The sequence below is a fragment of the Chiloscyllium plagiosum genome, unplaced genomic scaffold (assembly GCF_037043375.1).
Source record: "Chiloscyllium plagiosum isolate Xiang-an unplaced genomic scaffold, Cpla_swu_hap1 HiC_scaffold_45, whole genome shotgun sequence".
Classification (NCBI taxonomy): domain Eukaryota; kingdom Metazoa; phylum Chordata; class Chondrichthyes; order Orectolobiformes; family Hemiscylliidae; genus Chiloscyllium; species Chiloscyllium plagiosum.
In genome coordinates, this window is record NW_028270183.1 from 10,494,383 (window position 1) to 10,518,234 (window position 23,852).

General features: G+C 42.2%; 1 protein-coding gene across 1 annotated transcript in view; it reads left to right on the top strand.

The window, feature by feature from the left end:
- The window catches only part of LOC122552236 (uncharacterized), an 83,345-nt gene that overhangs the window by 14,853 nt on the left and 44,640 nt on the right, over window positions 1-23,852 (top strand). The window contains exons 3-12 of the mRNA XM_087983505.1: window positions 230-2,320; window positions 8,046-8,257; window positions 9,771-9,859; window positions 10,870-11,009; window positions 12,639-12,832; window positions 13,056-13,104; window positions 14,510-14,691; window positions 15,739-15,893; window positions 18,155-18,432; window positions 23,110-23,217. Coding sequence (XP_087839631.1) covers window positions 2,138-2,320; window positions 8,046-8,257; window positions 9,771-9,859; window positions 10,870-11,009; window positions 12,639-12,832; window positions 13,056-13,104; window positions 14,510-14,691; window positions 15,739-15,893; window positions 18,155-18,432; window positions 23,110-23,217 — 1,590 coding nt within the window. The 5' untranslated portion in view covers window positions 230-2,137. The remainder of the gene's footprint in view (window positions 1-229; window positions 2,321-8,045; window positions 8,258-9,770; window positions 9,860-10,869; window positions 11,010-12,638; window positions 12,833-13,055; window positions 13,105-14,509; window positions 14,692-15,738; window positions 15,894-18,154; window positions 18,433-23,109; window positions 23,218-23,852) is intronic.

Consider the following 23,852-nt stretch of genomic DNA (forward strand, 5'->3'; position numbering starts at 1 on the left):
CCCAAAACAAAGATACTGAGTGGCTCGCCAGCATTGATTATAACTGTGTCATAGCGCCTACAATGTCAAAATCGTCTCAAGGTAATTTACAGAAGGGAGGGATTTCCAAAGAAGCCGAGGGAGGAAGTTGGAGATTGATCATAGGCGCGCAATCTTGTTCTCAAGAAGTGTGATATTATTTGGAAGTTCTCGTTTTTTTTATGATTTTGATTTTTATTTTAAATCTCAGTCCCATCTGATGACTGTTCGCCTAGAATTCAACAAAGAAGTTTGTTGTCTTGACTACATCCCGCTTAAACCCACAGGACTGGAGATGCACGAACTGCTGATTCATTTCATGACTGTTTACAAGCTAAGAAGCACAGGGTGACCGCAGCGCAGCCGCTAATGTTTACCGTACGGACTGAGGCCATTCAGCCCGCCCTGTCTGTGTGCTGGCCGATCGCTGCAGCAATCTAAAATGAAACAAATGCATCTTTCCCGTGGCTCCAAATATCCCACCTCCTCACCACGACTCCCTTCAAAGACGACAGTTGCTCCCTTGCAGTAACTTGCAGATTCAACTGCCCGCGCTGTGCAAAACGAGTACTCTAGTCTCTCCTGCTTTATTCGCCCATTACTTCACCTCTCTCTCTCTCTGCCGCCATTCCTTTCCCCAGCCAGTCCGGGGGAACGAGATCTCCCTTCATTATTATTCCAAATATTTCAATTTGAGAAGATGGCAGTAATAGATTAGATAAGGAATCGAGAGGTCTGGGGTTAATGCTCTGGGGATGTGGGTTCGGCTGGTGGACTTTGAAATTAGTGAATTGGCAACCGGAATTTGAAAATTAGCCTTCGTCAGGTGATCATGAAATTACCATGTATTAAAAACCTACCTGGTTTGATTAAGGGAGGAAATCTGCCAACTATCCCTGGGGTGGCCTACATGCGACTCCAGTCTCATTCTTAACCTCCCTCTGAAATGGGCTCCTCAGTTTGTGGGCAGTTAAGGATTGTCAACACAGGATGGCCTTTTCACATCCAATGAACCAATACATATTTTTAAAAACGCTCTATCATATCTATTCTCTGTTTTCCCGAGTGGGTCAATCCCGATTCCCTCTTCAAATCAGACGCGGCACATCCGTGGCTCTTTTCTAGTAAACGGCGAGTTGTACTTTGTCAATAAAAACCGAAAGAACCGCGGATGCTGTAATTCGAAAACAAAAACAGAAATTGCTGAAAAAAGATCACCTGTGGAGAGAAGTCGGAGTTAACGTTAAGGGTCGAGCGGCCCTTCCTCAGAACACTGATTTCTCTCCACAGATGCTGAGCTTTTCCAGCAATTTCTGTTTTCATTTGTGCTCTCAGCCAACAATGTCCCAATGTCTGGAACACCCTCCAACTTCACCGCCCTTGCCCCATTTCCATCAACTTATTCAGTCCTTCCCGCTCATGCGCTTAGAATTGTCCAACTGCTTATGTGTTCTATATGGGTCCTTGCAAAATCCATGGTTCCTGCGTTTCCAGACATTGTTTGTTGTGGAAACCTAAAGATACAAAGTTCCCTTTCGATAAACTCGGCGCTTCGCAATATTCAACATCATCACGGTTTCTTTCCACCTGTGGCATGACCTCTTTGTGGTCAGCGCCCTATTTACCAAACCCACAATGATTATTTACCTCACATATTTTCAAAATTAATTGTGTGTGTGAAGGTGAGATGTGAGAAAAAAACGCACTTTACAAATGCAATTGTAATTATGGAGGCTTTTAAAAATAAACAAACTGGAAACGTGTAACAAAAAAATTACTCTGAAACTTATGAGGTAAACTTTGTTGGACTAATTCCATACTGTTTGGAGCCACTTTGCTCAATTGAATCCACCTTTAAGCACACCGATTTATGAGTGCAAACTATATTAGCAAAGCTTGCTTATACCAGGATGTGGTGTCAGCTCCTTTATGAATGGCGTTGTCTGGTTTGCCATTCAGTTTTTAAGGCTTTTTCTGCACCTCCTCCTCTTCCTGTTATTGTTGCTACGGACGCTTCTCAACCCGGTGAACCATCTCGGCGGTCGTTTAATTTTTGTAAAAAAAATCATACTTCTCATTGCATTTAATCACAAGCGAGTCGGCCTTCCGAGTAAGTACAATGTGCAATGTAATCCACGTAGTGACAATGAAATTCTGTTTAAACAGCACAATCTCATTTCTTCCCAGATTAGTTTCCAATCTGTTCCCGGAAAACCCCATGCAAAAGGCAGCTATTCAGAATTCCAGGTTAAAACGGATATCAGCACAGAGTATTTCTACAGCTACTCCAAATCCCACAGAGGTAAAATTAGATTCGATTACCTACAATGGAAACAGGCCCTTGGCCCAACAAGTCCATACCAAGCCTCCGAAGAGTAACCCACCCAAACCGATTTCCCTCTGACTAATGCACCTAGCACTATGGGCAATTTAGCTTAGTCAAATCACCTGCCTGCACATCTTTGGACTGTGGGAGGAAAGCGGAGCACCCACGCAGACATGGGGAGAATGTGCAAACTCCACACTAATAGCCGCCCGAGGCCGGAATCGAACCTGGGTCCCTGCCCCTGTGAGGCAGCAGTATTAACCACTTGAGCCACCGTGCCGCCAAATGAGTTCAAATTCATCCAAATGTGTTGGTCCCATTCAGAGCGCTATAAATCAGAGCCTCATTTCTGTCCCGAAACTTACAGTAGAAACAGTAGCGTCAGGGGTGCTGAGATTTATTAATTTTTTTTTCACAGGATGACCCATCGGTAATTGCCCTTGAGAAGGTGTTGAGGGTCATTAAATAGGCTGCTGGGCTATTTCAGAGTCAACCACTTTGTTGTGGGTCTGGAGTCATCTGTGGGCAAGGGGGGACAGATTTCCTTAAAGAAAATCAATGACCCAGATGGGAAGTCTCATGATCAGTATTGCTGCAGTTTGCAGGGTATTCCCAGTTAACATCCAATGACCCCTGTATGTGTGACCCCCGTCTTGTAAGGATAGGACTGGATCAAGAGCAGCATTGGGCATGCGATAGAATTATTAAGCTGCATTTACATTCCAACTATAGCATGCACCCCGTTACACTGACAGAACATTAGCACAACAGCATTGACTAGCTTCTGCTGACCTAATAATATTAATATTCAGCCAAAAAAAACACCTCCACAAACCACGGAAACTCTCCCTTTGCATGCTCACACTGAAAAGTAATTCTCACTGCGTTGGCGGGACCTGTTTCTGCAAACTCCAGTGTGGTCGATGACTGGTTTATCTGATATTTCATGATGTTTTTCTGCTCAAAGTGTCAAATGTGGTCTGGAGTGTAAGACAGGAAAATGATGAAGTAGTTTCATCACTAATTGTGGGAGCTTGCTGTACACATTGTTTCTTAAGTTACAACAGTGATTACACTGGACAAAAACTCTGATGGCTGAATGAGACTCATTAAGACATTCTGGAATTGTGCAAGGTGCATTATGGATATATAAAATTGCAAGAAGAGTCATAGAGGTTTTACAGCACAGAGCAGGGCACTTAAGTTTTTGTGGCTGTGACAGTCATCAACTAATTATTCTCTTGTATGCAATGGAAATTCAAGTTCTCATCTAAACAGTTCTTAAATGTTTTGAGGCTTTTATGCACTGAGTTCCAAATACCCACCACCCACTGGGTACAAATGAAGTCCTAAAATTGCCTCTAAACCTTATAGTCCTAACCTACAAGCTATGCCCCTGGTTATTTACCCCTCTTCGAAGCGGAATTGTTTATCTCCATCTATGCCTCTCATAATTTTGTGCACTTTTCCAGTTGTGAACACAGTCTGTCTTACCTTTGACAGTGAAACTCAGTATGACTGAGATCTTAAAAGCTACAGGTAACCAATCCAACACAGACTTGGAAAGTTGTTCTAGGCTTATGTATAGTTCAATGGGAGAGGCTGCGTACCAATAGGGAGAGACTTTGGCATTGGGCTATCTTTTGGGAAGTAGGGTATTGTACAAAAATAGAAAGTGTATTAAACCCCTTCACCCACACACTACAGGCATCACAGCAATTTGTTGGATACACAGCTGTGTATCAGAGATCTATGGAGAGCACTGGACACTTCCTCTACCAGGATACCCACAAGAGAGATATAAAGATTGTGGGTGACAGCTGGAGGACAGTCACTGAGAGCAGCGATCTCTGGAGGCTGACTGTTTGGAAGGTCATTGGAAGTGGTGAGCAGAAACAGAAATCGCAGCTGGCTGAGAAGAGAGTCCAACGAAAACAGAGTCCAGAGAATCATGCACCTTCTCAGCCCATTATCTTCCTCTGCAGATTGGGGCTCCTGAGTCACACCAGCCAATGCCTAACATGGAGGTGACTAACTGTATTATGAGATTGAAGACAACAGGAATATACAGCCCAGTATTTTTCTGCAGGAATGGAAAATTGTGCTTTCAAAACAAAACTGACCCACTTCTCATATAGTCAATTTGTTGCAACAATAATAGAAATCTGGGTACAAAATTGGCTAAATAGGAAGCAGACAGTAATGATCAATGGATATTTTTAAGGCTGGGGGAAAGTTTGCACTGGAGTTCCCCACAGGTCAGTACTGGGCCTTTGCTCTATCCGATATGTATTAATGATTAGGATCCTGGTGTGCAGGGGACGGTTTCAAAGTTTGCAGATGTCTCTAAATTTGGACAATTGTCAGCTGTGAGGAAGACAGTATGGAACTTAAGAAGACACTTGACAGTTTGGTAGAGCGGAAAGGTGGGTGGCTGATGAAGTTCCGTGCAGAGAAATATGAGGTGATGCACTTCGGTTGGAAGAAGATTGAAAAACAACATAAAATGGATGGTTAAAAAACTAAAGTGGTGTAGAAACAGAAGAACCTGGGTGTATATATGCACAGATCATTAAAGGTGGCAGGACAGATGAAGAGACCAGTTAAGAAGACATACACTGTTCTCAAATTTTTTAATAGGGTACAGAGTACAGGAGCAAGATGATATTGAACTTGTAAAAAGGCACTTATTAGACTTCAGTTGTAATATTGTGTCCCTTGTGGGCAACACATTACAGGAAAGCTATGAATGCATTGAAGACAGTGCAGAAGTGATTTACAAGAATGGTTCCAGGAATGAGATACTCCAGTTGTGAAGATAAATTGAAGAAGTTGGGACTGTTCTCCTTGGAGAGAAGCAGGCTGAGAGGAGGTCTGACAGAGGTTTTCAAAATCATGAGCAGGATGGATAGAGTAGATAGGAAGAACCTGTTTGTAAGATAGAAGAGAGAGGGCATAGATTTAAAGTGATGTGCAAATGAAGCAAGGGTGATGTCAGGAAAAACATTTTATGAATGAATGTTAGGGTATGAAATGCACTGCCTGGCAATGTAGTGGAGGAAGGTTCAATTGTGGCATTCACGAGGGTATTGGATGACTATTTGGATAGTAACTGTGTGCAGCGATTGGCACTAAGTAAGAGAACTAGTGTAGGCACGATGGGTCAAATGGCCTCTTTCTCTCCCATGATAATTCTGTGATTACTTCTAAGTCAAACTATGACTTGTAGAGCAGAATATTCCTATGTTTGTGGATTCAATCCTTAACATTGCAGTGCTATAATTATGAAGACACTGGGAACAGCACCACCTAGAGTCTCTGTTCTTAACTTCACCTGCATTCATTTATTTTGCAGTCTAAATACAGTACAGATTTATTAAGTTCTGAGGAAGAGTCACCGGACCCGAGACTTTAACTTTGATTCCTCTGCACAGGTGCTGCCAGACCTGCAGAGCTTTTCCAGCATCTTCGATTTTTGTAACCGATTTATTAATGCTGAGTGCGTGATGAATGCAGGAAATGCTGAACCGGTCAGGCGGGTATCTGAGTATAGAGAGAAACAGAATTAATTGTTGCGGGTCTGTGACTTTTCGCCTGAGCTATTGGTTACTACTTTGAAACTGACAGTTACTTCCGGACTCATATGCAGAAAAGTTTCAAAATCAGAAGTGACTATCAATGTGTCTAGGCTTTTCATAGGTTACAAAGTAGAGGTTTAAATGGTTGCTATCTCCCCTGCAATCAATGAACGAAAGTATCCCTCTCCATAAGGAGGTCTTGCTGTGAAATAAACCTTTTAAAACTTGAAAATCACACACCACCAGGTTATAGTCCAATATGTTTAATTGGAAGCACTAGCTTTCGGAACCCCGCTCCTTCATCAACTCCACAACCACCTGATGAAGGAGCAGCGCTCCAAAGGCTAGTGCTTCCGATTAAATTTATTGGGTTATAACCTGGTGTTGTGTGATTTTTAACTTTGTACATCCCAGTCCAACACCGGCATCTCCAAATCATCTTTAAAAAGTTCTGTTTCTTGCTTGCAGATACCGTTTCTTGCTTGCAGATACCGTCTGACTTGCTGAGAATTTCAAGCATTTTCTGATTTAACCTAAAAAAAAAGGCTACACTTTGTTGAACAAGGTGTAACTGGGTCTATGACAGTGCTCAAAGTTCCAGAATTACTGCCGAACACACTCACTGGTCTGAAAAGCCACTCCTATATTTGTGGATTGTTAAGCGTCTTTGTAATAATAAAAGCAAATGTGCACTTTTTAAAACGTACAGGTCTGCCACTCACAATTGTCTACATGATTTCCTGAAAATTTAAATTGCAAGCAAAGCAAAATTTAAACTTAAAGTGAAGGATACTAAGTGCCATTAAGTCATAGTTTGCTGTAAATGATTGGCCCTTTACCCACTTGCTGTCGCAGCAAGCCGCACCCTTGACTTTGTACCAGTTTTAAATTGTCATCGGGAAAGCGAAGCTCAGAGATCATCAGATCATTGTGGGTGGCTTTCTTTGAGATACTTGCAAGCACCTTTGACAAGACTGCCATACCCAGGACATTACAGTGGGAACACAATGTAGGTTAAAGGGGCTTATTATTGCTATTCAAAGATCCTCAATCTATTTTCTACAATCCATGGGGAATGCCTTTTCAGCCTGAGAAAGTATATTTTAACGCACTGAAATATTTAATGGAGCTGTCTGCATTAATTTTGACTGCATTTTTGTCTCCTCCTCTCCTGAAGGTGATGGAAGAAATCAAGATGATAAGCAGAGGGTAGGGGAGTCCTGCACGAAGGGGCACAACCTAAAGATCAGAGCCACATCAATGACATGCATTACAATTTTGTTAAGGCACCTGTAATACATCACCCCAGCCTTGCTGTAATGTTGGACTCTCCCACAAGTGGAAACATCAATAATTTTTTGGACTTATGTTTACTGAACGGAATGACTGGCAATGGGGGAGTGAAGTTTATGGGTTGAAAGGAGTGGTGAGGAGGAGTGGAGAATAGAAATGAGTTTAAAACAATGTAAATAGGTGTTTAGGAAACTCTTGTTATCAGCAAATAAATACAATCAAATGTCCAACACAGTGGAGAAGTCCACTGCATGATGAAATGCAATACTAAATTCCTGAGAGCGAAATGCCGTTGAAACAGGGAGTAGCATAGCATGAGGGCCACAGACTAGACAGAGAGCTCCAATGAGTACCTAGTTCACAAATGAATATCAGACTTTTGTTCTATTGAAGACAGAAAAGCTGAGAGAGTGAATCAACACCAGACAGGTCCAAGTCCTGGGTTGCCAGAATTAAGAGTTATTGGGAGGACACCAAAACAGCTGTTTGAAATGATGAACACTTCAAAATATGCTGACAATAAATGTGAAATGAACGATTTTTGGTGTAAGGTATATTAGACAGCACTTGGTGCATCTCCGACAGATCCTGGCAAACTATATTTTCACGAGATTCTTTTATTCATTTAAAGAAGCCTTTCTGTTTTTAACCAGTCCTCTGTGATAATTCTGCAACTGTAAATTGAAAGATGGCCTGTACCTGTAATATGGAGACTATCTAATGATTGTAGGATGGTATCCCAGCAAAAATATGTTTTTATTTTACACAGGCAAGCAAAATTGATAAAAGAGGTGCTGAAAATATGTTCTTTTTTAAATGTTTCATCATAGGAAATGTCAGAACAAATGCTCATGAGGCCCAAAGCCCCTCAGTCCAGTGACTTGAATTTAGCTCGAAGACTAAACAAGCTTTGGAAATACATTGATGCAACAGGACTTCAGAAAAGCATGGAGGACCTGTGTGCCCAGCTGCTGAACAGGGCAGAGCTGCCATGCAACCCATATCTGGGGTTTGTCCATCGACTGCACCAGCAGGCAGAACGGTAAGTGACAACAACAATTTGCATTTATACATCAGCTGTGATGCAGGGCATTCACAGGAGCAGTTTAGGACACAAAATTTGACACCAAACCACATAAGGAGGCATTCAGATTGACCGCCAAATGCTTGGTAAAAGAGACCAGTTTTAAATGGTGTTGGAAAGGAGAAGAGAGAGGAAAGAGGAGGGGCTTAGAGGCAGACTTCCAAGGCTGGGGTCTGGTCAGCTGAAGTGATAAAATTGGGCATGTGTCAAAAACCCAAACTGGAGGAATTCAGAGATTCCTGAGGTTTAAAGGACTGGAGCAATAGAGAGAGGTATAGCCATGAAATGATTTCAAAATAAGGAGGAAGATCTTAAAATTGAGGTATAGCTGGATTTTCACTGCAGTGAACAGGCTTATTGACTATAAAGTAAAGTCACCATAGTCCCAGAGGGCTGCTCTTTCATTGGAGAGAGACAACTAGCAGTGAGTTTAACCTGCGATCGGGTCACTGCGCTTCAGGTGAAGGATGAGGTTGAGAAGGCTGGACCTTCATGGTAATGTCAGCTGGTGTGGATATTGAATCTGTGCTGTTGGCATCACTCTTCATGGCAAACCACACATCCAGCCAACTGAGTTTTAATGACTCCCATTGACTATAAATGGGGCACCTCGGTACAGTATTCATGGGTCAATAAAGTCTGGCGCTGGAAAAGGCACAGCAGGTCAGGCAGCATCTGAGGAGCAAGACAGTCGACATTTCGGGCATAACCCTTCATCAGGACCAGGGAGGGAGAAGGGGCCTACGAAATAAGACCTCTTCCCCTCTCCAATCCTGAAAGAAGTTCCTGCCCTTGCTCCTCAGCTGCTGCCTGACCTGCTGTGCCTTTTCCAGTGCCACACTTTTTCGAATTTGTACAAGCAAAGACTACCACGGCATATCATGGAGTTGAATTTGACCTTTTGTTGATGGGTACTTTAAAGTCTGCTGTATACCAGAATCTTGTAAAAACTCAATTGTTTTACTCATGTCCATGGCTTCCAGGTTATTAGACTGATATAGTAACAAGGCAAAATTGAGGACTGCAGATGCTGCAAATCAGAGTCGAGATGAGAGTGGTGCTGGAAAAGCACATCAGGTCGGGGAGCATCCGAGGAGCAGGAAAATCTACGTTTTGGGCAAAAGCCCTTCATCAGGAATTCCTGATGAAGGGCTTTTGCCCGAAATGTCGATTTTCCTGCTCCTTGGATGCTCCCTGACCTGCTGTGCTTTTCCAGCACCACTCTCATCTAGACTCTTATATAATAACAACTTTGCTACCATAAACGAGTGTTACATGGTGGTCCCCTCTGCACTTCACATCAGCTCTGATTCAGAGTCATCTAGTTTCAAAATGTTAGCTTGGCTTTTTCTCCATGGATGCTGCCTGACCTGTTGTGATTTCCAGCATTTTTTTGTTTTCAGTACAAATTCCAACATCTGCAGTAATTGCTCCTATCTATGCTGTTACATGGTGTACTTGTGTTCCTTAGATTTCGCTTAAACAACACCTTGCCAATTGAAAGAATCCTTTCTGATTTGAACTTCCCAACATTTTCCACAGCCATTGGATACATATCAGGTACAGTGACCAGAAATTGCTAACCCTGATGGGATTGTGTTCACTGTGACACGTATGAACAGCTGACATAAACTCCACTAGCTAACCTCACACAGATAGACTGCAGTGGACACTCAGGCAAGATAGCAGAGGTTTCTGTTAACCATGAAGTAATGGCATTGTCAATGGACGAGTGATCCTGAGACTCATTCTGGGGCCAAGAGTTTAAATCCGACTTGTTGGAATTCTAAAGCAATGAATAATCCCAGAATATAAAACTACTCTCAGTCGTGGCAACCCTGGGCCACATTGGCTGTAGGCTGTTGTAAAAGTCCACCTGGTTCACTAATGTCCTCCATGGATGGAAATCCACCGTGCTTTCATTCTGCAACCAGGTAGATACACAGCAGTGTGGTTGACTCTTAAAGGATAAGCAAGGGCTATAAGGGACAGTCAATGAAGGTTGGCCTTGCCAATAATGCCCACATCCAATGAAAGAATTAAAAACACTCACTAGATTTCCTCCTCTATTGATGTCCATATAATGGAATACAGTGGTTGGTGTGTAGTGGTGTGTAAGAACCAGGAGCAGAAGTAGGCTGTCTGGCTCTTTGAGCCTGCTCCGCCATTCAATAAGATCATGGCTGATCTTTTCATGGACTCAGCTCCACTTACCCACCCCCTCACCATAACCCTTAGTTCCATTATTGTAAAAAAAAACTACCTTAACTTTAAAATGTTTGTTGAAGTAGCATCAACTACATCACTGGGCAAGGAATTCCATAGATTTACAACCCTTGGGGTGAATACGTTCCTTCTCAATTCAGTCCTAAATCAGTTAATTCAATATTGCCTGTTTGGATCATCAGAGCTTAGCTAAGATGATTCTAGGTCTCTGTTGGTGGGGGAACTATGATAGTTCCATGTCAGGATGGTTCTTCCAGCTTCCTATGTTAATATTGTACCTCTGGTCACAATAGACAGGCTAAGTTACTAAGAATAGTTTTTTTTCTTCTCATTTTATGCTGGAGGTTCCAGGAATTCTACCCATGTATGGGGCCTGCCCAGCTTGTTACGCTGTGTCTCTCCAGCTCATATTAAACAGTACAGCTGGTTAGTGGATGATGTTACACCTCCCCTGGCTACCCTGCATCATACAAGTACTTGCACCGTGAGTCTTTTATTTCTTAAATAGCTATACGGCTTAATTCCAACAAAATTCACAGCTTTTAACGTAGAATTTTAACAGACGGTAACATACCATGTGTTAGATGGTAGATGCAGAAATGCTGCATAAGAACCGTTCACTTTGTGATATGTCAGCTGCTGAGCATAACTTGAAACAAATCAAATTAAAAATCAAAAGTCAACTAACTCTGGAAATCCAAATCAAACGGATAAAGAAAACAGTGATTTGGTTTGGACAATAGTGAACCAAATGTGTTTTGCCCAACAATCATTTCATGGTCATCGTTAGTCGCTCTTATTTCTAAATTTGTATTGAATTAAAATTCCACCATCTGTCAATGGTGGGATTCAAAGCTAGGTTCCTGGAGATTACCTGGGTCTCTTGAGTAATAGTCTAGTGATAGTGCCACTAGGCGGTCACATCTTTCATATTTAGAGTCATAGAGATGTACAGTACAGAAACAGATTCTTCAGTCCAACACATCTATGCTGACCAGATATCCTAAATTAATATAGTCCCATTTGTAAGCATTTGGCTATATTCTCTCTCAACTGTTTCTATTCATACACCCATCCAGATGCCTACTAAACGTTGTTTTATTTAATGTAGTAAGATGTCCCAAGGACATTGGCAGAAATGCGGTGACAGAAACTGACAATGAGTCAAAGATGGCCACATTTGGACAGGTCATTGTTTCTTACTCACTGACGGGGTGAGGCCAGTATTTCCTGACCATTCCTAATCGCTCTGGAGAAGGTGACTAAAAAGCTTGGTCAATAAGCAGGACTATGAGCTGGGGGAAGAGAGAGGCACAGTGGTAAAAATCAAGGAGGAGGGATTTTCAGACCTTATACCCAACTGCCAATGGGTGGGGTGATGGAAGTCAGAGACATGCAAGAGGCTAGAATGAGAAGTGATCTGGGAGATGTGCAAGGCTGGAGAAAGTTACACAGAAGTTGATGCAGAAGGGAGGAGGGACTGGCACACAAGGTCATGGAGGGGTTCAAACACCAGGAAGGGAACTCTGATGGATCTTCATTTCAATCAACCTATTCACTGGAGCAAGGTGAGACTTGCACCTAGGCCTTCTGGCTCTGAGGTTGGAACAGTACCACTGTGCCGCAGGAGTCCCGGAACCTTGGGGAAAGATTGACAGGTGAACTTGGAGACACTTTTGTTAAACATTTATATTCTTTCTCCTGGGAACATCCCAGGGGGTCTGCCAAAAAAGATCAGATGCAAAGATCAATAATTTTAAAAGGCAATAAGTTTTATTTTAAAACATCTGTTCATGGAATGCAGCTGTCATTGGTTAAGTCACCGTTTATTGCCTAGTTCTTATTGCTCCTTTAGTGAGACGCTTGTTAGGCCATTTCAGAGGACAGTTCAGAGCCAACCAACATCGCATGCTATACGTTCAGGGAGGGTAGGCCACAGTGTAGTCCCATCTCTGATCCATCTCTGGCTATCATTACCTTAATGTTAAACTTAGAATCATACCATATAGAATGTCATCTGGGTTTTAGGCCCATTTTGCAGACTATTAAGATTGCTAAATATTTTAAAATGTAAACAAAGCTGTTTTTGATACTTTTGCTGTGTCATTCTTAGGTCCAGGTGCTGTGTGCACTCACAGGATCGAGCATATTTACAGGAACTTTCTATGACCTCCCCCCTTCTGTCGATATCCTCATAATTTTTGTTGTCATTGGTCCAAGCTACCAGAAGGCCATATCCCTCTATGCAGAGTGCCTCCGGAATGATATCATCAGGATGGTCCAAGAGCAGAAGCACGTTGTCTTCAGGTAACGTCCCAGAAAAGGTAATAAGAGGGGTTTGGAGTTTGCGAGGGAGTGTAGGAGTTGATTATAAAGTCAAAAGTACATTTCAATGATCTCTATCATTCTGTCTTTCTTCTATCAAGTGGAGTCTATAGGGATACAGGAATTATAGAAAGTAGATGCTTTGAATAGACTTCTCCTTACAATGTATGCCCTAAACATAAGGCCTGGAATTCTTCTTTTTCAGGTTAATTGTTCCAATTGACAAAAATGGACAAAGTAAAGACTTCTCCAAAGTAAGTAACATATATGTCAGTTATATAACAATTTGCCTGTAGAATCAGTGTCACTGGGTGGGTTAGATTCGACTCTCAAATTGATTTGCAATCTGTGCCTTTGCAAGAGCTGACTGGTGCTGACCAGAGAGCAGTCAAGTTCCCTATCCGGAATGGGAGAACTGAATTGCCACCTCATAGACTTGCAGTCAGTAACTTTGACATTACCTTCTCAAGATGACAACAGTAGCTCTGGTGAGGGACACTCCTATCTCTGCTTTGAAAGCTGCGAGTCTCACGACAGACAACTGAGTATAAAATCCTGATTAACTCTGACAGTGCTGCTCTGAAGGAGTATTAGAGATGTAACTTGCATCTCTAATAAAGCAGGGTCCCATCTGCCATCTAAGGTAGGCATAAGAGATGCCAAGATCATTTCCCAGTGTCCTGGCCTGTATTTATCCTTGTTAATTAACATTACTGAAAAAGAAGGAACATTATCACATTGCTGTTTGCTGTGCACAGATTTCACTTTCTACACTGTTAAAGCAGCTTTGGGGTGAAATGCTTTGGGGTGTCCGGATGAGTGGTCCTATATTGTTGCAAGTCTTTCCTTTTTTTCCCCTCGATAATGGACTGGCAATAAATATTAGAGCTCTTGTGATGCAGCTGGTTGTGTCTTTGCCTCCATTCCGGAAGCACAAGGACTTATGAAGGGCATGGATAGGGTGAATAGCCAAGGTCTTTTTCCCAGGGTATGGGAGTCCAAAATCTAGAAGGCTTGGGTTTAAGGTGAGAGGGGAAATATTTAAAAGGGACCAAAGGGGCAACTTTTTCACGCAGAGGGTGGTGCTTGTATGGAATGAGCTTCCAGAAGAAGTGATACAATTGCAACATTTAAAAGACATCTGGATGGGTATATGAATAGGAAGGGTTTAGAGGAATATGGGCCAAGTGCTGATAAATGGGACTAGATTGACTTCGAATATCTGGTCGACATGGACAAGTTGGACCAAAGACTATGTTTGCATGCTGAATGACTCAATGATTGAGTCCCACTCCAGTTCTGGCCAATGGAGGTGTGTCCATAATAAATAAGACTCCAAACAGATGGAGCATCAACCTGCAAATCTTTCCAGCACACTATGGCAGCTGGTAAGAGCTGGAGAGTCTCCTGATCAGCGGTGTTTGATGTGAAATGGCACCCCTTCAAGTTATAGCATCCGGCTTCAAGCTTGTGACTTGTTCCAGGAAAAATAAACTAAGGAAAGCAGAAGTAAGCACATGCTTTGTCTGCCTCTGTCTCCAGACACAAGAAGTCTGCCAAGCCCAAGAAATGCTACCTTGCACTGCAACACCGATAGGGTAGCTTTGGCTCAGTTTCTTTCAGGGTTTACTCATTCCTTTGAACCATTTCTCTTTCCAGGATGAGTTATTGAACCATAATGAGACTTTCTATACCAGCGTCCTGGCTGCTGTCTCAGAAAAGCAGCTCATCCGACTCGAGTGTCTCTGGCAACTGAATGCCACTGGCGATGACTTTCACAGGGGTTTGAAACTCTACGGCCTGAGTGTGGTTCAGTCCTCTGAGGTGCTTGGAAATGAGAGGTACTGGGCAAGGCATGGGCTGCAGCAGAGGATTTAGGAGCAAACCACAGAGCTGTGACCAAGGAGATGGAAAGGTCAACTTGAAGAAGTGGATGTGCTTTTGATTGGTCAATTAGTGGACTCTTAAAACTAAAGCTCAACCACCCCTTTCCACTCCAATTACCTTCATCTCCATATTTCTCCCCTTTGAAAGCCACAATAATGTTTATCTACATGATATGTTATACATGCTACAATATGGTTTAATTTGCCCCTGGCTGGGGACCATTTTCTCTACAGCATTACACCTGCAATAAAAATCAATGTGTAGGTTAGCAGGCCATTCGGTAATGACCCTATCTGATCACATTTGATCACAAGGAAAATCCTTGGTCAAATCTTCCACAACCCCAGGGTCGCAGAATCTCACTGTACTAGCCCTACTGATGAGATATTGACAATGCAGGTCACCACTATCCCCTCAAGGCCAGTTAGGATGGACAATAATTACTGACTTAACCAGCTTCCTCTGAATGAACAGAAAATAAAGCTACAGTACAAACTAAACCTCAGACTCACACAGCCCCCCGGTAAATGAGCTATAGGATTTTTTCACATCCGTCTGAGACGGGAAAAGGTGCCTCTATTTGACATCTTATTCAAAAAACAGCATCTCTATCAATTAAGCAGTCCCTCAGTCTCTGCTTCGGGACTGTCAACCTGGACTTTCAGCTTAATGTCCCTGGAGGTGGACACATGTTGACTCGGAAGGGAGGGTAACACCCACTGGGCTATGAATACCGTGGGATGTATGAGACTCCTGCCTCTTGCAGGAAAGACCTGGTCACCAATTGGAAAATGGCAACTCCAAATAGTGTCAACCCCAGGAAGATTAAATCTGCAAATCCCTCAACACAGTCGAGACAGCTTCATGCAAACCGAGCTGTGAAGTAAAATAAGTGAAAACCTTTTGAATCAAAGGCAAATGGAAATTTATGCAATTGTATACAGTAATATCCTCCCCACTAACAAAATACCACATTCTCATTCCTTTTCCATCTTCTACAGGAGTTTTGATTTCTCGGAGCAACCTCTCATCCACATGTACACCAGTGTCTTCCTCCAACGGACCCATGCTGAAGCCTATCATGGGTTATTTGTCCTGAGAGAACAGGCGACAGATAAAGACTTGCAACAACCACAGACTAAAGCTTCATATAAGAGTGAGTATTATGCAGGATGAAAACAGCTTTCTATCGTATAAATCTCCCCACACTCTGTGCTAAACCTAGCTCTCTGCCAATGCTATTTGATCTAATCCCTACTTCCCATACCATTGAATACTTTCAGTTCTTGATATCTGGAAGCTACTGTTGGCAGTATTGGGATACAACAATCTTAATGTATCCAGATGACATTGAAATTGCATATTGGGTGGCTCAGGGGTTAGCACTGCTGCCGCACAGTGCCAGGGACCCTGGTTCAATTCCAGCCTCGGGTGACTGTCTGTGTGGAGTTTGCACATTCTCCCCGTGTCTGTGTGAGTTTCCTCTGGGTGCTCCAGTTTCCTGCCACAATCCAACAATGTGCGGGTTAGGTGAATTGGCCATGCTAAATTACTCAGTTGGGTGCATTAGTCAGAGGTAAATATAGGGGAATGGGTCTGGGTGGGTTACTCTTGGGTTGGTGTGGACTTCTTTGAAAACGAATAAAGGTAGGATTTACACAATTGAAAGTAAGGCCTTGGATAGTGTTGTAGAACAGAGAGACCTAGGGGTTCAGGTATGTAATTCTTTGTAGTTTGCATCAAATATAGACAGGGTAGTTAAAAAGGCATTTAGCATGCATGCCTTCATTGCTCAGACCTTTGAGTATAGAAGTTGGGAAGTCATGTTGAGATTGTACATGACCATAGTGAGGTCTCTTCTGGAGTACTGTGTCCAGTTCTGGTCTCCCTGTTATGGGAAAGATATTATGAAATTGAAGAGGGTTCAGAAAACATTTACTGGGATGTTTCCAGGAATGGAGGGTTTGAGTTATAAGGAGAGGCTGGATAGGCTGGGACCTTTTTCACTGGAGTTTAGGAGTTTAAGGGGTGACCTTCTAGAGGTTTATACAGTCATAAGGGGTATAAATAAGGTGGATGACAGGTGTCTTTTCCCAACAGTAAGGTATTTCAAATCAAGAGGCATATTTTTAAGGCGAGAGGAGAAAGATTTTAAAAAAGACATGAAGGGCTTTTTTTTAAACATAGAGAGTGGTTCGTGTGTGGAATGAATTTCCAGAGGAAGTGGATGTGGATACAGTTACAATGTTTAAAATATATTTGGATAAGTACATGTATAGGAAAGATTTGGAGGAATATGGGCCAAGCGCAGGCAGGTGGGACTAGTTTATTTTGGGATTATGATCAGCATGGACTGGTTGGACCGAAGGGTTTCTGTGCTGGATGGCTCTATGATCTCAATAGAAGTCATGTGCATGAGAAATAGAAGCCATCCTTCAAGCCTGCTCCACCATTTATTAAGATCTACCTCAACTCTGCTTGCTTGCTTGCACTATTCACAGTTTCCTAAATCTTTTATTCTCAGCGACTGAACAGCTACAGTTATCTGTGGTAGAGAATTCCAAGTCTGTGACAAAAGAAATTTCTATTCATTGTGGAGAGTTCTGAATCTTTTGAATTCTTAACCCCAGAGGGTTTCATCAACATTTGGGAGATTTGGACACCCTTTTACAGGAAACGCAGAAAATTCACAGGAAATGTATAAGAAGAAGTTAGGAAAACAAATAGTACATTCGCTTTTATTCAGTTTGAATTCAACAGTAAGGAAGTCTTGCTGCAATTGTACAGGAAGACTACACCTGGAACATTGTACTAAGGAAGGACATACTTGCTTTGGGGGCAAGGCAACAACATTTCACAGGATTGATTCCTGGGATACAAGGGTGTTCTATCATTGAGTAGAGTGGTTCTATATTTTCTCCTTGCCCTATAAGAAGGAGTGATCTAATTGAAATGGATGCAATCCTTATTGGCTGAAAGGGTTGTTTCCCTTCCAGGAGAACCTAGAATTGGGGTCGTAGTTTCAGAATAAGCATTTTATTTCGGAGGATTATGAATCTTTGGAATTCTCTATCCCAGAAAGATGTGGATGCACAGGAAAATGTTAAAATGAATCAAGACTGAGATCAATAGATTTTATTTAGACAATAACAGATATCTAGGGATATATGGAAAGGGTAGAGGGTTAAGGAGATGATCCACTGTGAATGGTGCGGCAAATTCCTATTATTTCTTACACTAGGGATCATTCTCATTCTTTGCTTTTGTACTTTGTCAACTATTTCATGTTATAGTTGAAAATCCGACTAGGGCTGTGTGGTCACTTCCCCTTCAATCCAACCCTGGGGAAACCAAGCACGTTGACTGAAACAGCAGTGTCAGTATCCACTTTGTTTGTTGTGTTTCGTGCACTAACAGCTCCAGGTGATGAACGGGCAAAGCCTGCCCTGAATCGCATTTCAACCCCTTCCAAGGTGCCACTTCATGGGTTTCAGTACACACACGAATCAGACTCCAGCAGCATCCTGGAACCTATCAGAAAGAGTATGATGCAGAGAATTGCCTCCACTCCTATGATCACAGGAGCCTTCGACATTGCTCACCTCTCCATACTGATCATTCTCATGGAATTGGGGAATGTTGGAAATCAGGAACATGGACCTCAGATGACAGACAAGGATCAAGGTCTGCAGGAGGTAAGATGTAGACTGTGACTCTTCCATGTATTTATATATAATTTTTAAAAACTTTATATAATACTCTTCCTGGTTTCAGAACATACCAAAGATATTTCATTTAAAAATTAAGTATTTTTTGAATTGTGGAAATTGTTTTAAACGAAGAACATGGACAGCCAATTTTGCACATACAAAGGCAGCAGATCATTTTTTTAGGTGATGTTTGGCCACATAGATATGAGTGGAATAGATAGAGTCAATAGCCAGAGACTTTTCCCCAGGGCAGGATTGACTGGCACGAGGTGTCATAGTTGTAAGATATTAGGAGAAAGGTATAGAGGAGACGTCAGAGGTAGGTTCTTTACGCAGAGAGTTGTGATTGCATGGAATGCATTACCAGCTGTGTTGGTGGAAGCAAAGGCTTTAGGAACATTTAAGCGACTGTTGGACATGCATATGGATGGCAGTGAGTTGAGGGGTGCGTAGGTTAAGTTATTATATTTTACATTAGGATTAAACCTCGGCACAACATCGTGGGCCAAAGGGCCTGTTCTGTGCTGTACTTTTCTATGTTCTGTGTTCTATCACAGGTGACAATGCCCTTTACTTCTTGCAGTACCATGAGATCTTTCGCAAATTAAGAATGATTTCTAAAATGGTCACATTCGCTTGACAATGAACTGGAGAGGTGTGAGGTTGACTGCTGCAAAAGATGCAAACCTTTGTGTTATTGTAGCCAGGGTCACTTTGGAAGGGAAGAGTCAGATTCTTTCTGCGTTATCTCTGATATGAGTCATAGAGTCATACAGCACAGAAACAGACCCTTCGGTCCAACTCATCTCTGCCAAGCAAGTTTACCAAACTAAACTAGTCCCACTTGTCTGTACTCGGCCCACATTCCTCTTAAACTTTCCTTTTCATGTACCTGTCCAAATATCTTCTAAATGTTGTAACTGTACCTGCATCCACCACTTCCCCTGGCAGTTCATTCCGCATATGAAGTCTCAACCAGAATGGATAGACTTTTGGATTTCAAAAATCATTCAACAAGGTTCCTCACAGAAGGTTAATTCATGAGATAAGAGCCCATGATGTTGGAGATAGTATATTGGCATGGATAGAGAATTGGCGCATAGGCAGGAAACAGCAAGAGGTGCTAAGGAGTTCTGTTTCAGCTTGGTGACCTATGACTGGTGGGATTCCACGTGGATCAGTGTTGGGATCACAACTGTATACAATATACATATATATATATATATTAATGACTTGGAGGAAGGAAGTGAATGTCCTATAGCCAGTTTTGCAGATGACACAAAAATATGTGGAAAGCCGAATTATGAGACAGATACAAACAGTTTATAGAGAGATATTGATAGGTTAAATGAGTGGGCAAGAAGTTGGAAAATGGAATATAAAGTGGGAAAATACTAAGTTGCTCATTTTGGAAGGGAGGACATAAAAAACAACGCTATTTAAAAGGAGAAAACTGCAGAAAGCTGCAATGCAAGGGACTCGAGGGTATTTGTACATGAAACGCAGAAATGTAGCACATAAGTGCAGTTGGTCATCAGGAAGGTTAATGGAATATTGGCCCTTATTTCAAGGGGGTTGCATGATAAGAGGAGGGAATTCTTACTGCAACAGTACAAGATGCTGGAGAGACCACATCTGGAGCACTGTGAGCAGTTTTGTTCCCCTTATTTGAGAAAAGATATCATTTCATTCAAGGCAGTTCAGGAAAAGTTCAATGGGCTGACCCCTAGTATAGAAAGATTGTCTTATGAGCAAAGGCTAAATGGTTTGGGACTCTACTCACTGGAGTTTAGAAGAATGAGAGGTAATCTCATTGAAAGATATCAGATTCTTAAGGAGCTTAACAGGGTAAGTGCTGAGACAATATTTCCCTCATGGGAGAGTCTAGCACCAGACGGCATTGTCTCAGGATAAAAAGGTGCCAATTTAAGATTGAGATAAGAAGTGATTTCTTCTCAGAGGATTGAAAGTATTTGGAACTCCTTGCCACAGAGAGCTGTGGGAGCAGAGTCTCTGTGTATATTTGAGGCTGAGATAGACTCTCGAACAGTAGGGGAACCAAGGACTATGGAGAAAATGTAGAGAATGATTGTGAGGAACTTTGGGTCGGTTGAATTGCGGACAATCATGTCCAACTGTAGAGTCAAGATTAGAGTGGTGCTGAGGAGCAGGAAAATCAACGTTTCAGGCAAAAGCCCTTCAGGCAACGTTTCAGGCAAAAGCCCATCATCCTGCTCCTCGTATGCTGTCTGATCTGCTGTGCTTTTCCAGCACCACTCTAATCTTGACTCTAATCTTTGGCATCTGCAGTACCCACTTCTGCCATATCCAACTGTAGCCTAATCAATATTTTATATAGTTGTAACAAGTCTTTCTTGCTCTAATGTTCTACGCCCTGACTAACAAAAGCATCCTGTATGCCTTCTTTACCACTGTGTCTACCTGTATTGACACCTCGGGGTCTATGGACTTGTACACCCACGTCCCTTTGTTCCTCAGTACTCCCGAGGGGCTTACCATTCATTGCACATGTTCTTCCATTATTAGACTTCCCAAAATGCATCACCTCACACTTATCAGGATTAAATTCCATCTGCCACTGCTCTGCCCAATTTATCAGCTGATCAGTATCAGACTGTAGCCTGAGACCATCCTCTTCACTATTAACAACATCACTAATTTTTGTGTCATTCTCAAACTTACTAATTATACCTCCTACAGTCACGTCAAAGTCATTAATATGCATGAACAGCAAGGGTCCCAGCATCGATCCCTGTGATATACTGCTGGTCACAGACTTTCAATCACAAAAACAGCACTCCACCATCACCCTTTGCCTCCTATTTGTAAGGCAGTTTTGGATCCAATTTGCCAACCTTCCTTGGATCCCATGTGTTCATTACTTTTTGGACCAGGCTTCCATGTAGGACCTTGTCAAAAGATTTACTGAAGTGCATATAAACCACATCAACTGCACTATCATCCTCAATATACTTAATTACCTTTCAAAAAAAAACTCAGTTGAATTCCTCAGTCAGAATCTCCCCCCCCCCCAAAAAAAATCCATGCTGAATATCCCTGATCAATTCCTATCTTTCCAAGTATTAATTACCTGTCATGGGAATGTTTGATGGGGACAGTGTAGAGAAAGCAATACTCTATGAGAAAGTGAGGACTGCAGATGCTGGAGATCAGGATCGATCCAGCGCCACACTTTTTGGAAGCATTACTCTATATCTAACACAGTGTTGTACATGTCCTGGGAGTTTTTGATGGGTACAGTGTCGAAGGAGCTTTACTTTTAGTTTAAACGAGTGAGGGGACTTTTACTCTGTGTCTCACCCCTTGGTGACCCTATCCTTGAAGTATTTGATAAGTACAGTATCAAGGAGACTTTACTCTCAGTTCAAAAGCCCAGAGAGAGCTTGATTCTGCATCTAACCAATGTTGTTCCTGTCTTAGTAGTACCTGATGGAGAGCTTATGCTCGAAATGTCGACCCTCCTGCTCCTTGGATGCTGCCCGACTGACTGTGCTTTTTCCAGCACCACACCTTTTGACTCTGATAGTGACAGTGTTGAGGACATATACTTTCTGTTTAAAAGAATAGAAAAGCTTTACTTTATTTTCAAAGGAAGTGTTACTTTCAGTTCATAGGAGAGGAATCTTTGTTTTGTATCTGTCAGCAAGTTGTACCTGCCCTGTGAGTATATGATAGCAATAGTGCAGTGAGAGTTTTACTTTCAATTTAAACAAGTAGAGGGAGTTTTATTTTCTGGTTAAAAGAGTAGAGAGAGTTTTACGTTCAGTTTAGAAGAGTAGAAGGAGATTTAGAGTCAGAGAGATGTACAGCATTGAAACAGACTCTTCAGTCCAACCCGTCCATGCCAACCAGATGTCCCAACCCAATCTAGTCCCACCTGCCAGCACCCGACCCATATCCCTCCAAACCCTTCCTATTCATATACCCATCCAAATGCCTCTTAAATGTTGCAATTGTACCAGCCTCCACCACTTCCTCTGGCAGCTCATTCCATAAACATACCACCCTCTGTGTGAAAAAGTTGCCCCGTAGGTATCTTTTATATCTTTCCCCTCTCACCCTAAACCTATGCCCTCTAGTTCTGAACTCCTGACCCCAGGGAAAAGACTTTGCCTATTTACGCTATCCATGCCCCTCATAGTTTTGTAAATCTCATTAAGGTCACCCCTCAGCCTCCGACGTTCCAGGGAAAACAGCCCTAGCCTGTTCAGTCTCTCCCTACAGCTCAAATCCTCCAACCCTGGCAACATCCTTGTAAATCTTTACTGATCCAACTCTATGCTATTCCTGGGAGTCCTCTATGGCATAGTGTGGAGGGACCATTAATTCAAGTTCAAAAGAGAAGATGGAGCTCTACTTTCAGTTTCAAAGAGTAGAGGAAGCTTTGATTTCAGTTTAAGGGAATAGAGGGAGCTCTACTCTGTATGTAACCCTGTGCTTTATTTGCTCTGGGAGTATGATAGGGACATATACTGTCTGGTCTAATTAACTTTTTAAGCTTCCTCCAACATCCACCCCCTCCAAAAGAAATAGCAAAAAAAGCCTTGCATTTTTACTGTAAAGAGTTAGACACCAGATTGAACCAGTTAATGAGGATATCACCTTTCCTATATTCTCCAGGCATTGATACAGCTTGACAGGTTCTTACATGGTTCAGCCTCTCAAATGTGGACCATCCTGAACCTAATCCAGACAATCTGCATTCTACTGGAATCGGACAATGTGGAGGTAAAGGCACTTTAAATATTCCTTTAACAGAACTTCAGGAAACATAACAAAAAATGTACATTTGCACTGATGGAATTGGTGTAATGCAATTGGTTTTGGCTCCTCCTCAGACTTCTCCCCTTTAAAGCATTGGTTGTTGCTGTGTTGCAGTTGCTGAATGCCTGACAACTCCCTGCCTGCGCTTCAGAAAATGCAAACATATGAATTAGGAACAGAAACATACCAACTCACCCTTCGGTTCTACTTCAGCATTCAAGAAGACTATAGCTGTTCTGATTGCAGCCTCAACTCCACTTTCTCACCTGTCCTTGATACCCATTGACTAAATTATTAGTCAAGACTTTATCTTTTATAATGACTATGATGCGGTGGGGGCGGATGTTATAGTAATCAAGCCCCACTATTGCACTATTGGTGTCAATGGTTTGATTCCATCTCTAAAATGGCCAATTGTTTCCAGCTTCCACTGCTATCCAGAATAAAAGAGACTTTCACCAGGCTTCTTTTCCTAATTCAAAAATAATCTGTTTATTTTGAAATAAAATTAATTTCCATGCTATCTCCACCTCTTTCCCGCTCACTCTTTCCTTAAGAAGCTTTTCAAAAACTTACCTCTTTGACTAAGCATTTGGTCA